Genomic DNA, 15,282 nt, shown 5'->3' with positions numbered 1-15,282 from the left:
CGGGGCTTTATGTGCAGATCTATTTCTTTGATTTTCTGTGCTTTTTGTTCTTTCTAAAAATGAAAACAAACACAACCCCACACAAATGAGTCTTACATGACCAGATTATTTATGTATTCAGCAGTCCTCATCTCCAGGCTCTTCTGATCCCCTTATCCTGTTTAAACCCCAAGTGTGATGAACTTGGTATGAAGCCAATATGTCTGATGAAAATGTGCGTGTTACAACCAATGCCAAAAGTACTGCCCTCTATATGAATGTGTTTGTACTGTAAGCTTAAATATATTGTTAAACTGCATATGGTCAACATAAATGTGATATCATAGGTGAAAGCTACAAAAATACTTCATCAAATATTCCCTTTACAGAATGTTACCTCCTTCTCCCATTTAGAGGGCTCCTTTTTATGGCTAACAGTGAAAAGATGTTAAGTGATCTGTTTTTATATGTATGCACTTCATTGCATTTCCTTCGAAGCTATAATAATACAAGGGCAAGTTAGATAGGAACAGTCATCTGTGTAAAGGTTGGTGAAAGTTCTCTTATGTTTCCCTAGTTATCCCATCTAAGTCTGTTTCCTACTCTAGGGGCCAACATTTTTACTACAGCTTTAATTTCCAATCAGAAAATTTGAAGTTGAGAGATCATTTGCAAAATAAATTGTCGTAGCTCATCAACCTTGAACTCTCTACTTCAGAGGGATCTGTTGCCATACGGGCTGCAGTTTGTTCCCTGAAGATTTCTGTAACTTTTCTAAAAAGTACAAAGAAGGGAAGAGAGAAGCATTAGAAACGTTATATATTATTCACTCTTGGAAAAAAGGTCTGTCTTACTGAACTTTGACATACGCTGTGTAATGGACAGTAAAATACTGCTCCAGTTTGCAGTGTCTGTGGAACTAAGGTTTTGACTAAGGCCTGGCAAAGGTGTATTTCAGGACAAAGAAAAAAACTGGGCCCTCATATAATTAGAGCAGTTATGTTCTAATGCTGTTTCAAATGTAATTATGTTAGTGCCAATCACATCTAGCCACGAGTGCAAGATACCCTGGAGAATGTTAAGAAAATGAAGCCCTGAGTTACTAATTGTCCTGGTTTCAGCTGGGAGTTTATTTTTTCCTTCACAGTGTCTGGTATGATGGTTTTGGCTTTAGGAGAAAAACAGTGTTGATAACACGGTGATGTTTTCAGCTGTTGCTGAGCAGTGCTGCATGGAGCCGAGGACAGGTCAGCTCCTCAGCTTCTTGTACCATCCTGCCAGTGAGAGGGGCTGAGGGGGCACAAGACATTGGGAGAGGACAGAACCAGGACAGCTGACCTAAGTTGGGTCAAAGGGATATTCTGTACCAAATGACATCATGCAAAAAAAAACAAAAAAAGCAAGCAAGCAAGAAAGAAAGACGGTCAGGAGTTGGCTGGGCAAGCAGCTAGTGCTTAGAGACTGGCAGAGCATCAGTCAGTGGGTGGCAAACAATTATTGTTACTGTAATCCTTTGTTCCCCACTTCCTCTTCTATCTTAGTAAATAGTTTTTATCTCAAACCACAAGTTCTACTTTGTTTTTCTCAGTTCTCTCTCTCATCTGACTGTGTGTGTGCTTAGCTGCCTGCTGTGTTAAACCACAGCAATTATTACATATTTTACTCTTCTAATCAGAGAAGGAAACAGAGAGTTTAGTTTCCAGTTGCATACATTTTCTATTAGCTGGGAGGTGATTAGCAAATACACTGGTGTAGGGCATGGAAGCAGACAGAGAAATTTCACACAGAGACATAGAATGGCTTAGGTTGGACAGGACCTCAAAGACCATCTAGGTTCCAAGCATCCAAAAATGTGCAGCACCTATGCTGGAAAGGTAACAATCTTCAAGTACACACTATATTCTGAAGCCTATGAGAGCTGTCTTCTTTTGTATTTTCAACAGATCTTAAGGTAGTCTGACACAAGGCTGCGTCCTACTCTTCCTAACACAAAGCAGTTGAACATCAGTAACCGAATAGAGGAGACTGAAAAATAAAAGGTAAGAATAGAGTCTGATGTTCTCTTCTCAGGATGTGACAATTTTGCAGCATTTATTCGAGGATGTTGCTTTTATTATGGAAGTCTTGTGGTCAGGAAGGATGTTTATCATAGATAAACAGTACATCTGGAAGTTATAAACAGAATTGTAACTTTGAGCTAGCATTTTAATTAGGCAAAATGGCAAATATTCCAAGATGTTGCTCTTCTTTTAGCATAAGTAAACAGTACATCTGGAAGTTATAAGCAGAACTATAACTTTGAACAAAAATGGCACATTGCTGAGCTTTCTGGGGTTTTAATCAACAGCTGCCTGAAGAAGGCTGCAGTGTGCCCAGGTGGCCAAGGACAACCCCATTATCAGAAATAACATCAGCAGGAGCAGGTGATTAGCTCTCTATATTCAACACCCTGAGAGCACGGTGTGTTCAGTGTTGGACTCTTCACTACCAGAAGAGCACTGAGGCCCTAGAGCATGTCCAGAGAAGGGAGGACGTGGCAGCAAAGCCGTGAGGGGTCTGGAGCATCAATCTTACGGGCAACTGATGAAGGAACTGGGATTGTTCAGTTCACCAGGCTTATGTTCAAAGCTGTAAAGCGAGTTTTCAGAGCAATCCACCCGCAGCTCCCGAGCAGAGCTGCAAACAAAGGGCAGAGCATCACCCGCCGTAGGACAACCGCCGCGGAGAGGACCAGAAAGCTTCATTCATTCCCGAGGACCTGGGCCGCGGGCCGCCCCGCCGCTCTCCGCCCGGCAGACTGCGGCCTCCCCCTGCTGGGCTCGGCGCCGCGTGCATCCGGGGCCCCGGCCGGCGGTGACGTCAGCGCTATAAAGCGCCGCAGCTCCTTTGTTCGCCCCCATTGCGCAGTTGCGGCAGGGTGGGAGCGGAGGTGAGTGCCGGAGCCGAGCAGGCCGGGGATCCGCGGGGAGGGGAAAACGGGGCCCCGCGAAGCGAGGGCTGGATGTGGAAAGCGGCGGTGCGATGAAAGGCGCTGCCCGCGGTTTGCAGCTGCGCTTCGCGCGCCGCTGCGGGCCCGGCCCGAGGCGCGGTGCAGCCCGGCCCGCCTCCTTCCCTATGTGTCTGCCGCTCCACGTGCGGGGCGCGGGGACGGCTGTGGCGGGGCGCGGGGGGTCCCCGTCGCGCCAGGCGTTTGGCCGCCATTTTAGGTGCGGGGTTTTTCGGCGTGGTCCTGCCGCGTGGGCTCCGCTTCCTCTAGGAGGACAAAGAGAGGGCGGCTGCGGGCGCGCCCTGGGGGCCGAACAGAGGGTGCGGAGCGGGGATCGGGGTGCGTGGGCCGCTTAGAGCCGAGGCGGTCGTCCGGCGCCGGGAGGGAAAGAAGGCCCTGCTAGAGGTAGCCGCCATTTTGTGGAGGTGTGCGGGGAATGCGGAGGGTCCGCCGCCCCCTCCTTGTTCTCTCTCGGCCTTGGAGGGGGGGTCTGGGGGCTGGCCGCCGCTTCATGGCCGCCTGCGCGGCTGTGGCGGCCTCTAATGGGGGTTCATCGTGCGGAGCCGCGCCGCCACTGCGCGGGATTTCCCGCCATTGCGTCGGGGATGCGCGGGCACGTCTGTCCGCAGCGCCGGGTGCCCGAGGTCTCCGGATCCTCTTTCTGTCCCGCTCCCCTTGGCCGCGTTGGGCTGAGGTGCGGGGCTGCCATCTGTTGGGACTGCCGTGTTGTGTAGGCCTCGGCTTTGACCTAGTGTCGGTGCACTGAAAATAACATCAAACGTTGAGCTTAATTTTGAATGTTGGCCCATCTGACTTGAAAGTTAACCTCTTGGCTTTGTCTTATTATTAGCTGTACTTACTGTGACAGGAGTGAGAGACGTTGAGCCCTAAGATTTTTAAGCTTAGCTTTTCTGCATTCACCGTTGTCACTCCTAAACCTGCTTTCATCGGAGCCTTGCTTTGCTTTTTGAAGCGACTCTCTCAACTGGAAATAGCTGCTTATCTTCTCTGGCATTTTGTTCAAAGAAAATAAGCTTGCATTGGAGGAAGAGTGGATATTCAGTGAGGGTTGTCCTGGCGGTCTGCTGTGCTCTTGATGTTTTGTTAACGACAGCTGTCTGCTTTCAATAGGTCTCTTTTAGAATCAAAATGGTTGAAGCAGATCGTCCTGGGAAACTGTTCATCGGGGGCCTGAACACAGAGACAAATGAAAAAGCCCTTGAGGCTGTGTTTGGCAAATATGGACGCATTGTGGAAGGTAAAAACAAAAAATTCTTGTCATCTTAAGATTTAAGAACATCAGAAAACTGCTGTGATGACTCTTACAGTGTTGATCTTAAGAAATGATCATTTTCTCTAAGAAGTTCTGAGCTTAAAGGTTAAATAAAGGTTAAGTTCTGTTGCTTAGTTAAGGAAGAGGGTAACGTGGGTTTATTTCCACCGCAGTTCTCCTGATGAAAGATCGTGAAACCAACAAGTCCAGAGGGTTTGCGTTTGTAACATTTGAGAGTCCGGCGGATGCAAAAGATGCTGCCAGAGACATGAATGGAAAGGTAGGAATTAAGATCTGCTTTGCCTTTGCTGCTGACTAAAAACACTGCTCTATGGAGTTAAATTAAATCATAATAAGACTTAGAAAGATACAGATTCTGGAGACAAGTCACGACGTTAAATTTGTCTGTGTCTTCATTTGTTCATCTCCATGAAGCTAGAATCACTTTCCTCTGACTCTGGATTTGACAGTAGAAAGTGAAGCCTGGCTGTCATATTTTTAATTGGTGATGGAGTGCGTTCTAGTAGACAGCTCTTCACGCTTGCATGCCTCCTATTTTTACTGTATTTGAATGCAGTACTGTATAAATAATACTTTAGAAAAGTAACTTGCCTGAAAACTGAGTGTTTCCCCTAATATGGGTTTGATGTGACTGTGGTGTGTTGATGCGTTGTTAGTTTGTAGGTATCCTTGTCTGTGTGGTGTGTATGTGGCACTTCTTGCCAGTTATGGTGAAAGTTTTGCAGTTCACCAGCAATTGAATTTGTTTATACCCTGCAATGGAGCTACACAGCTGAAAGACAGTATGTACTAAATAGCTAATACAGATTATGCCTTTAAAAAGGAAAACAAATCTTTGAGTTTAGAGCAAGATTTGAGATTCACATCAGGATAGCGGATAGCTGGAGGAATGTAGGTGATTGTGATCTAATTTTGCTTAGCAGAAAACCTAAATGTGAGTGTGTGACCTAGTGATCAACAGCAGTTTTTAAAGAAATGCTCTCTTTAGGCGGTGTAAGCTGTCATGTCAGTTGACTTGAATTTCAGATTATTGTTTGTTATGTGTAATCTGAGGAGTTCACTTGTAAGGATCATGCTGAATTAGGCTTTCTGCTAACAGCCTCTCTTCTAAAAAAGCCTCTATTTACAATGATTAAATAATGCTTGATCTTCTGATAGCCGTTAGTGCAAAATAATGACTGACACTTTTCTTTCAGTTCAGTATAGACCATAAGTGAAGCATAGTGAATATTTGCACTTCTAGAGTAAGGAAATGACTCTGTAGTGTTCACAGGTGATGCGTATAGTTAAACCTAGTTACTCCTTGTTTTGTGTTGTAGCAGACTTTCTGCTGTGTGTGCTGCTTAGTTTCTAGGTTCTTGAATCAGAATCTGGTGATGAGTAGTGTTACTTTGCATGGAGACTCTCTTCTTCTTCAAGCAAGTTAGTCGTTTTTCTTAGTGTGGAGAGTGACAAGTCAATGCTCTTTCTATTCCAGTCTAAACATCCTTAAAGGTGCACTGGGTAATGAATCTGTCTCCATTGTGTAGCTTGCTACAGTTCCGAGGATCTGTTTACTGTAGTTTCAAAAACCTGATTTCTTGGGTTAATGATTCACTTGAACCCTCACAGTAACTTCAAGCACCAGTAACTAATTGTCAGACTGAAAGGAGTTCAGTCCCTAATCCGAAGAACTGTTTGTGGAGTACATCATTGAAATGAAAGTCATTCTGAAAATGATCAGCTGTTCTTGAATGTTGTGTATATATTCACACTCAAAACATTCATGGAAGTAATGCTCACTGAAGTAGCTAAACGCCATTTGATGTGTATCTGAGTTTGTATTTTGGAATTCACCATTTGGATCACTTCAAAACTACGAAGCACTGACCTGTGAGTGATGTCATGGCTTCTGTCATCAAAGCTGCAAATGTGCTTCCATCTTCTTTGAACAGCAGCATATGAAAACAACACCCTCACTCAGGTTTTGGGCAAGGATGACCTTCAGTGTAAGCCTGCAAGTGTAGCTGTCTATAGTTCCAATCCTGTACCTATCTAGATTGCTTTAGTTATGGATGTGAATGATGGTTGTGAGGCAGTAGTTATCAGAAAGCCTTCTGGACAGTAAGTGGTGCCAGTACTTGAAAAGGACTCTGCATTCTGCCTTTGAAGAGGAGTGATGCTTGAGGCCTCCTGTTTGAGGAGATCGCTCTAATTTGTCCAAAATGGGAGGAGTTTTCCACATTAGAAAGTGGGTGAATTGGAGTGCTCATGAAAAATCCAGGCCGTTCAAAGGAAGGAACAGCAGAAGCGCTGTGCAGACAATAGTTCAAGCAGTATGCTATGAAAAACTTGACCCCCCTAGCCAAGGGGAAAGAGGTGGTGTGTGGGCAGTGTGTAGCTTATTCTGTCACGCCAAAGAAGTTCAAATTTGCAGCCTGCAGAAGAGGATGAACTGGATGAATTCTGCAAGAACATAAACATACTTAAGTTGCTGGAGTTGGGGGAAGAAATGGGGTTAAATATGTTCCATTCTAAAATGGGACAGACACGAGCTAATCTAAGCTTGCTTGTTGACAATTTTAGTCCTGAGGAAGGAGGTCAGGAGATAATGGTTTTGGGGGAAGGGGAATTTCTCAAATTACCTTCTCTGCAAAATTGGATTGGTTTCAGCCTGAATGCCTCAATAGGAACCTTGAAGTACTTCATAGCAAATTCTTTTTAAAAAAAAAATCTTAATTGCAAGGTAATGAAGTCATCATCCTGATGTCATAAATGCACTTTCTTGTCTAAATACAAGAGAAAACTCCAAGTCTGTAGTGAACTTCCTAAGCTGTTCTCATCTTCTGATTTGAAGTCCTGAGGACAAAAATCTGTAATTAAAGAGAATGTGGCCTTAGAGGAAACATCTGGGTCAAGCTGAAGATAAAATTCCCTTTGAAGCTGTCATTTGAAGACCTGCCAAGCCAATTGGAGTGTGTTAAGAGGTTGGAAGTGAACGCTGCAATCCACTACAGAAGATTATCGTCCCCTAATGAACAAACTTATATCCAGATCTTGTGAAGAACTGATAGAATACAGAAAAGCTCAGCTTGATAGGAAACGGTCTTCAGTTCTTTCATGTATTTGATATGGGGAAGTTGTCATGGTGTGTTGTCAAGAAAATGATGGAATTGTTGCAGCATCAACAACAAAATGGTCCATTGGAGAGGAAACACCTGTGTGGTGTTAGGCTTCTGGTTCATGCAAGTTGCTTTGGAATACTTAAATTACAGCTACTCAAACTTTCCAAATACATCTCATTTAACTTCTGTTTTGCAATGTGGAGCAGATTACAGGACAATTTTCTAATTGTTTGCTTGAAGTTCTCTGGATGCAGTACAAAACTGTATAGATTATGCATTGCACGTACAGGAGTTCTTTTAATTATGGTTGCAAATCTACTCTTAAATGAGCATATATTGTAGACTTTATTTTCTAGTGCCAAGGTAATGCCACAAAATGGTGCCCGTGTCATACTAAAAATGCTGTTGTAACACTTGGAATCAAGATTATAAACACCAACTAATGAGTGCTTGTTTTGACAGCTAGTGTTTTGGGCCCATTTGAAAATTTCTTGCTGAGATGAGTTGTTGGGGTTTGGTCTCATCATAAGATGAGTTATTTCTTCATTTGATCCAAAAACCCAGAAAATGAAGATGTTTCTCTTTTTCAAGTTTATCATATTTTAAAAGACATACCTTCTGGTTAACAGCAGCAGAAATAAAGATTTTTCTTGGACGTTAGACACACTGCTTGAAAGCAGATTCAAAAGAAACAAATGTTTTGCCTGGGTAATATGCATAGGTGCAAGGCAGAAGAAAATAAGGAACAGAATCATCATGAAAACTGTACCTCCTATGTTTAAACAAAAATTAAAAAAAACAAAACAGGTTAGACTTGACATCCCAAGTATTCAGAACCTCTGCTATTTGAAGGGAGTGATATTTGGGCTCAAAAATTGAAACAAATTCTTAGTAGTTAGCCATGGGACAGGACACCTGTAGTCATGGTAGTTAAACTTAAGGCTTTAAGCCTACCTTTCCTGATCTGAGAAAGGTGACTGGGACATGAAATGGCAAAATTAAGGTATAAGTTCCAGTGATTAGCAGTGTAAATGCTTGCTCCTGGAATGTTTGAGCAAGTCATGCCAAATGTCATTGAGTAAGTACATAAATTAAGTCAAAACCAAGATCAGTGTTATGTTGCTAATGTTTACTTTTTTTTTCTCAAGATGGATTGAGTCAAACCTTCAGACTTTCAGTTTTCCAAATAGTAGCTGCAACTATGTATGGCGGTTGAATAAATCCACTGCTAGAGTGGTTGATTTCAGAAGGGGGCAGATTTCATTGGAGAAGGAAGAAGATGCAGTTCTACCTCCATAAACAACCACTAGCAGTGCAGTGAGACATTTCTCAGCAACTTTTCTTCATTGATTTCAGTACTGTGCAGTTAACAACACTACCTAATTTATGAGTTGTCATAGGGCTTACAGAAAAGGAAATAAGCTGTCTTTGCCAATATAGATGTGCAGTGAACTGATTGCAGTAGGGCTCAATCTTGACTCTGCTCTACTGACCAAATGTGTATTATCTGAAGGAGAGTGCAATGGATGAAGTTGTTGAGTTACTCAGGACGTCTTTACACATGTTAATAGCTGAGGCATAATAACTGGCTGCAGAGTTCCTGTTACTGCAGGTCTATGGTCCAGAAAAAGCATCCACTTAAGAAAAACAAAAAGTCCACTCTGGAAAAGCAAGTGATAGAGTAAATTGTGGCAGTCACCTCTTTGTTTTTTCTTTATTTTTGAAAACTCACCTTGACGCAGTAGGAAAGGGGTGAATTACCATGCTCAGTCTACTTTGTAGATGCTGAAATTGCTTCTGAATACTTCAGTGATCACCGTTTAATCAGGACATCAAGAAAATGTACTTAAAACGGCCTCCCCATTGCCAGAAACCCCAACTGAAGCTAAGATATCTTCAGCTTAATCCTGTAACTCCTGGTGCAGTCAGTTTGGTGCAAAAGTCCGTGGCAATTGAAGTAAATTGGAGCTCATAAATCATATTTCTTTTACGGAATAAATGACATGGGGCTGCCGTAGTCATTGGACACTTATAATTTGACTGAAAGTGCTTTCTGATGCTGCTCTGTGTTTTTTTCATCAATACCACGAGAATGAAGTACTCTAGAAATTAGGCCCAACATGCTGCTGAGTACATGGGGACTAATACTGAATACTGAAGACTCAATCTGTTCTAGAGTTGCTCTAACTTTATAAAATGGAAGCCCTATAATAGTGAAGCAAGAAGGGCTTAATTTAAGAAATACAAACGTGACTGAGCAATAAGTAAAGCAGCTTCTTCTTTAGTCATTAGATGGGAAAGCAATTAAAGTGGAACAAGCAACCAAGCCATCCTTTGAAAGTGGTGGTAGGCGTGGGCCACCACCTCCTCCACGAAGCAGAGGTCCTCCCAGGGGCCTTAGAGGTGGAAGAGGCGGAAGTGGCGCGAGAGGACCACCTTCAAGAGGGAGTCACTTGGGTATGTATTTACCTATCTCATTATATACTTGGACAACATACAAGACAATCCCATTGGAAGATGACAATAATCCTACTGGAAAAAAAGTCAAAACAGCTGAATAGTGCACTCCTTGTTCATTATTAAAATCATGAAATATAATCTCGGCAGTTGAGTCAAATTTTTGATTAGGCAAGTACACCTTAAGAAAAAGGCTTTCAAATATGAAGATTCCCTTCTACATCTAACACTCTACTTGACTTTGGCTATGAAAGAAACAAAACTCCTGCCCTGCATGTGAGAAAGGAAGCTTTCTTGTACTCAAGGTGAAAAAGTGATTCTCTTCCACCAGGGTAAGGGAAGTGCCTTCTGTTCTTGCTAGCAAGAGATCTAAACTCATTAAGCTGTAGCTGTTTAAATGATTGATCCTTTGGGGTCACAGTGGTAATCAGGAAAGCTAAACGTTGCTCACTACATTGCTTTGAGTTGGAGCTCTCTGAAATGGAAGAATAGTACACAGCTTGGTACTGGATGTACTTTAACTTAGATATGCCTACTTATTCAGCAACTTTTCAGTCACTTAAAGCAGCACATGTTTTATAACCGTAAAAGCTGTAGCGTAGGGAAAAGAGAAACCCCTCTGAAAATAGTGGAAACTCTATTCTTGGAAAGTCTGTGTAGTAGGTCCTATGGTATCTCTGTTCCCTCTTCATGTAGGATCGTCTCTAGTGAGTCTTCCCAGGTGGCTTTTGTCTTCTGAGGACAGTAACTTGTTAGCATTTAGCCTGAGACTGACGACAGATAAGTCTTCTTTCTCTTTTGCAGCACACACTGTGGCTTTTAAATCACTTCTGTAAGACAATTCTTAACAGGAATTTAAGCTGTGAAAAAAGTTAATCTGTCACGCTCTCGATGCTGCCAGTAGCATCTGGTAGTGACTGAAACACAAGAGAAAGATATTTTAAGGTCTAATGTTAGAGGTTTACTGTTGATCACACAGTAGTGGTAACATCAGATTACTGAAGTTGAGGCTTTAGGGACATACAGGTAAGTATTGCAGAAGTAACAAGTTGTTGCGTGGCTTGTCTTCTAGGGTCTTCTCGAGGGCCACTTCCCATGAAGAGAGGTCCACCTCCACGAAGTGGAGGCCCTCCGCCTAAAAGATCGGCACCTTCGGGACCAGTGCGTAGCAGTAGCATGGGAGGAAGAGGTAAGGACTTGTTAAATTATTTGTTGCCTAGTCATCTGTCTTGTAATACCTTAAGTCATCCAAAACTGATGAAGAGCATTGATTTTTAAGTTAAATCTACTGTGGGCTAGTTGATCTCTTTTTTTTCTGGCTGTCATTTCTCTTCATATTGTCATTCTCAGCTGTTCGGTAAAGCTGGTATGATTTGATGTGTTCCTTTTAATGCTGCTTTTAGACTTCATAAGCAGAAAAGTATTGTGAATGTAGGCTGATGGTGATAGTTCCAAATCTCTGTGAATAGTGGTAATTGCCTTGAGTCTTCTGTGTGGTTAAGTGCTTACTATTATAAAACTTCTATTTCAGCTCCTGTGTCACGTGGAAGAGACAGTTACGGTGGGCCTCCACGCAGAGAACCAATGCCATCACGAAGAGATGTCTACATGTCTCCAAGAGATGATGGCTATAGCACTAAAGATGGGTAAATTTTCTTAACGAATTTGACTGGCTTAATATTTTTTCATTCTTCAGAAGATTTTAATCCCTGATTACTGTGACATAACTCAATTTTCGTTTGTTGTAGTTACTCGAGCAGAGATTACCCCAGTTCCAGGGACACACGGGACTATGCACCACCTCCACGTGACTATGCGTATCGTGATTATGGTCATTCCAGTTCACGTGATGAATACCCCTCTAGGGGCTATAGGTATCTACTACTGCATTTTTGTCCATGTCCTTTTACTTCAGCTGTGATAGTACTGATTTGTACTAAGTCTCAGTAGTCTTTCCTCTTACAGCGATCGTGATGGATACGGTGGTGGACGTGACAGAGACTACTCAGATCATCCCAGTGGAGGATCCTACAGAGATTCATATGAGAGTTATGGTAAGAATCCATTTTGAGGATCATGCAGTAATTTGTATGGGTCTCGTGAAGTCTGACTTCTAAAACATGGTTCACCCAGTAGGGGGAAGTGGCACATTTTTCCCCCTACAGTGAAGGTGCAGTTGTTGGTTTTCCTTTGATCACCTTGTTAAGCTGTAAGTTAAAGAAGCGAAGTCTACAGTTCAGAATTGCAGCTATCTCTGGAAAATGTGGCTGAGTTCCTTCTCTAAAATAACAACCAGTTCTGGAAATACCCAGTAAAGAGCCTGCCTGAATAAACACCGTCTTCGTTCCTTCGAAGTCTGTTAAATCCACTCACTGCCTGATACGCAATTCCCACTTAACATACCGTTAACGTGGCAGATTATATAAAGACCATCTCGGTGCATACAAAAGAGTAAAAGTAAACATTTAATACAGCAATTCTGTAAATTCAGATTGAAATTGTTTTATATAACTTATGGTGTTGCCATATTACCTGACCATTGACCCTGCAGGTAACTCACGTAGTGCTCCACCTGCACGAGGGCCCCCGCCATCTTATGGTGGAAGCAGTCGATATGATGATTACGGCAGCACACGTGATGGATATGGAAGCCGAGAAAGTTACTCAAGCAGCAGAAGTGATGTCTACTCAAGTGGCCGTGATCGTGTTGGAAGACAAGACAGGGGTCTTCCCCCATCCATGGAAAGGGGCTATCCACCTCCTCGTGATTCATACAGTAGTTCAAGCCGCGGAGCACCCAGAGGCGGTGGCCGTGGTGGAAGCAGATCTGACAGAGGTGGAGGCAGAAGCAGATACTAAAAACACTCTTAAATTTTTTTTGGACCAAGACTATTTCTCAAACAAAGAAAAAAAAGTGGAAGTTGTTCTATCTTTACTACTAGAGGACTACTAAAAGGAAAAGTTGTTTTTACCTTTTTTTATTGTTGCCTGTTAAGTTTTCCCCTCCATGACTTTTATGCTTTTGTGAAGAAAAGTTAAACCAGTGTTTAATTTCATTTCAAAATTTGTTAACATTTCTTTCAAAAGGCAGATGTTAAATGTATAAAATTTGAGCTGTGTACTAGTGTTGTAATTTTCAAAGTAAAGTTTCCCTGAAATGCCACACTTCCATCTGACTTCCCTCGTGAACGGAACAAGCAGATCTTCCACACAACTTCCAACTATCTAAAATGGAGCTGGATTGTTCTACATATTCAGCATCTCATTCTTTAAGTATTGTTTGTGATGTGGAGGGTGGTGGGGATATTCCACAAAAAGTTCATTTTTGTCTAGAATTTGAAGTCAGTGTTCCCTGAAGTCAGTGTTTCCAGTAGAAAATGCCTTCAGATCCTTGTGTTTAAAAAAAAAAAAGTCACTCCACCTGAAAAAGCACGTGGATAATAATACTATTTTTTTTGCCTTCCTCCTGTTTCATGGGGAGTTTAAAAAGTTCTCCCCATCCAGTGAACTATGTACATGTAAGTCAGCTACAGTATACTGTTAAAAAAAAAATTAAAAAAAAAAATAAAAAGTTTGACCAATTCATCAAAGAAGCTACAAAGCCATGCTTACTTATACTGTTTCAAATTTTTGCAACTCTGTAGTGTTTCACTTTTAAAGGAACATCTTTGATTCCAAAGGAGAAAATAAGATAAGCAAAGAAGTCTTTCTCTCCAACTTCTCAAAGGCTTATGGCTTCCTAAAAACAAGTGAAACTTTCAGCATTCCACAGCTGATTTAAAGCAACAAATGCCTGTGAAACAGCAAAGATGGTAAGCAAAGCAAACTAGTTTTTCAGTCTAAGTCAAAATTGAAACAAGTTTCTTCCTCTAGTACGGTAAAACAAGCTGCACGTCATGGCAATGGAAGTGCTGTCTAGATTTAAAAAAAATAAGGAAATGAAATACTTCAATACATTAGAAGTTCTCAAAATTCATCATTTCTTCTTGGATAAAAGCGTTCATGGCACCAGTTTTGAAACTAAAGATGAAAATGCAGCTCGCTATAGGCAGAACGCTGTGAAGTAGGGTTGGGAGGGGGTATTTTGTGCCCAGTACCTTTCAGTGAAGATGCTCAAACAGACTTCGTATACTGTTACTTTAAGAAAATTAAAAGACTTGTGGAGTCAGGAATTGGCTTAGATTGACATGTCATCTCAGCTATTGGGAGTTTGAAGCAAGCCATTGCAAACTTGACATTTAGTTGGATGCCTGACCAGTTTTGACACAGCATTACAGGGATATCTAGTATATGTGGCACAACCTGTGACAAGTTATGACTCAGGTAAAGCCATGAAGTTCAAAAGATGCTCTTGAATGTAGTATACGTGAAGACCTCCAACTAAAAGCAAAACCAAAGCCTTTTACTTCTGTTTAGTCCTCAGTATGTTTTGTCATTCAACTTATGGATTTAACATGGCAGTGCACCATTGAAAAGGAATGAGAATCCATAAGCCATGCAACCAGTCACTAAGTCATTCCAGTCCATTCCAAACCAGTGAATCCTCCACCACTTAGAAGAGAAGTAGTAAAACTTGAAACAGACTAATCTGCAAGCCCAAGCTTGTGACTCTTGAAATGGGGGGAAGCGCTGTAGATTGACTTGTGCTGTAAAGTGCATTTTTCTCAGCTTGCTTTATTTTGATTACAGGATGATAACTTCTGGAAGAGGCTTCTGAAGTAGAACAGGTTCATCTGGTTTGGTGGCAGAGACGAGTGACGCCTGTACTGATAGATCAGGTAATTATGTATTTTTTGTTGTAGTTACATGGGGAATTTTTGATGGATCCATATTCATAGAGTCAGGTAGACATTTGTGGTGGCTAAGTAATCCTTTCAGCTCTGAAAGCAGATTTTGGAGGAGCTTGGGTTTTAAATTGCCAAGTAAGAAATTTCAGTGAGATCTCTTACCTGCAGAAATGGTCCAGTTTGGGAACAGCTGATCATAAAATAATACTACAAATGCACCATAAAGTGCATTTAAGCATGAACACACCATACTTAATCCAGGAGCCTTCATAAAAATAAGACCAAAATATATGGATTGGAGTAACGGTTGTTGGTACAAAGATTTAATCAGTTGTTGAATATGCAGACCATTTAATTTAATGATCACACCGTGCAGTCTTCGGCTAGGAGCTGATCTCAGCAAGGGTCCTTGGATTAAACTGCATACTTCTGTGCACGTCAGAAACAGCTTAGAACATTTTAGGTCGGCTGTGTTTCGTGACTTCAAAGTCTGCCACATTAGAATTCATCTTCTGTGAGTGGAGAAACAAACAGATACTGTTCAGATCTCATGTTTAACAGCAACTGTTGTGTTTCTCTAATACTTGACAGCAAAAAATAAATAAATAAAGCAGTAGTTGCTGTCCTGCTAACAGTGTTCTAGAAGACTTTTCCTCCAAAGAATCACCATCCAAA

At 41.9% G+C, this 15,282-nt stretch overlaps 1 protein-coding gene and 1 non-coding gene across 3 annotated transcripts; both read left to right on the top strand.

Moving 5' to 3' along the window:
* The first annotated feature begins 2,837 nt into the window (after positions 1-2,837).
* Positions 2,838-12,761, top strand: RBMX (RNA binding motif protein X-linked). 2 transcript variants are annotated; one of them, XM_065729458.1, is made up of 9 exons: positions 2,838-2,908; positions 4,097-4,223; positions 4,412-4,518; positions 9,649-9,820; positions 10,893-11,009; positions 11,352-11,466; positions 11,569-11,694; positions 11,786-11,874; positions 12,372-12,761. In XM_065729458.1, exons 2-9 carry the CDS (start codon positions 4,115-4,117, stop codon positions 12,677-12,679), a joined length of 1,143 nt encoding a protein of 380 aa, XP_065585530.1. In that variant the 5' UTR covers positions 2,838-2,908; positions 4,097-4,114; the 3' UTR covers positions 12,680-12,761. The 2 variants fall into 2 exon arrangements, with proteins under 2 accessions (XP_065585530.1, XP_065585528.1); XM_065729456.1 differs by having other exon boundaries at positions 11,771-11,874; positions 12,372-12,760.
* LOC136044514 (small nucleolar RNA SNORD61) lies at positions 4,275-4,339 on the top strand. Its single transcript, XR_010621827.1, has one exon. It is a non-coding gene; the product is annotated as a small nucleolar RNA SNORD61 (small nucleolar RNA).
* Positions 12,762-15,282: the final 2,521 nt, after the last annotated feature.

Source organism: Cyrtonyx montezumae, unplaced genomic scaffold, assembly GCF_038088225.1.
Source record: "Cyrtonyx montezumae isolate F1298 unplaced genomic scaffold, pur_monq_1.0 scaffold_11, whole genome shotgun sequence".
NCBI classification, from domain to species: domain Eukaryota; kingdom Metazoa; phylum Chordata; class Aves; order Galliformes; family Odontophoridae; genus Cyrtonyx; species Cyrtonyx montezumae.
The sequence above is the reverse complement of the archived record's forward strand: the minus strand, read 5'-3'. Positions and strand labels throughout refer to the sequence as shown.

Bases quoted from the DNA above. Each gene is read 5' to 3' on its own strand.
- RBMX (XM_065729456.1), top strand. From the start codon at position 4,115: ATGGTTGAAGCAGATCGTCCTGGGAAACTGTTCATCGGGGGCCTGAAC. The intron at 4,519-9,648 runs GTAGGAATTAAG...CTTCTTCTTTAG, and splicing joins CCAGAGACATGAATGGAAAG to TCATTAGATGGGAAAGCAAT. The intron at 11,875-12,371 runs GTAAGAATCCAT...TTGACCCTGCAG, and splicing joins AGATTCATATGAGAGTTATG to GTAACTCACGTAGTGCTCCA.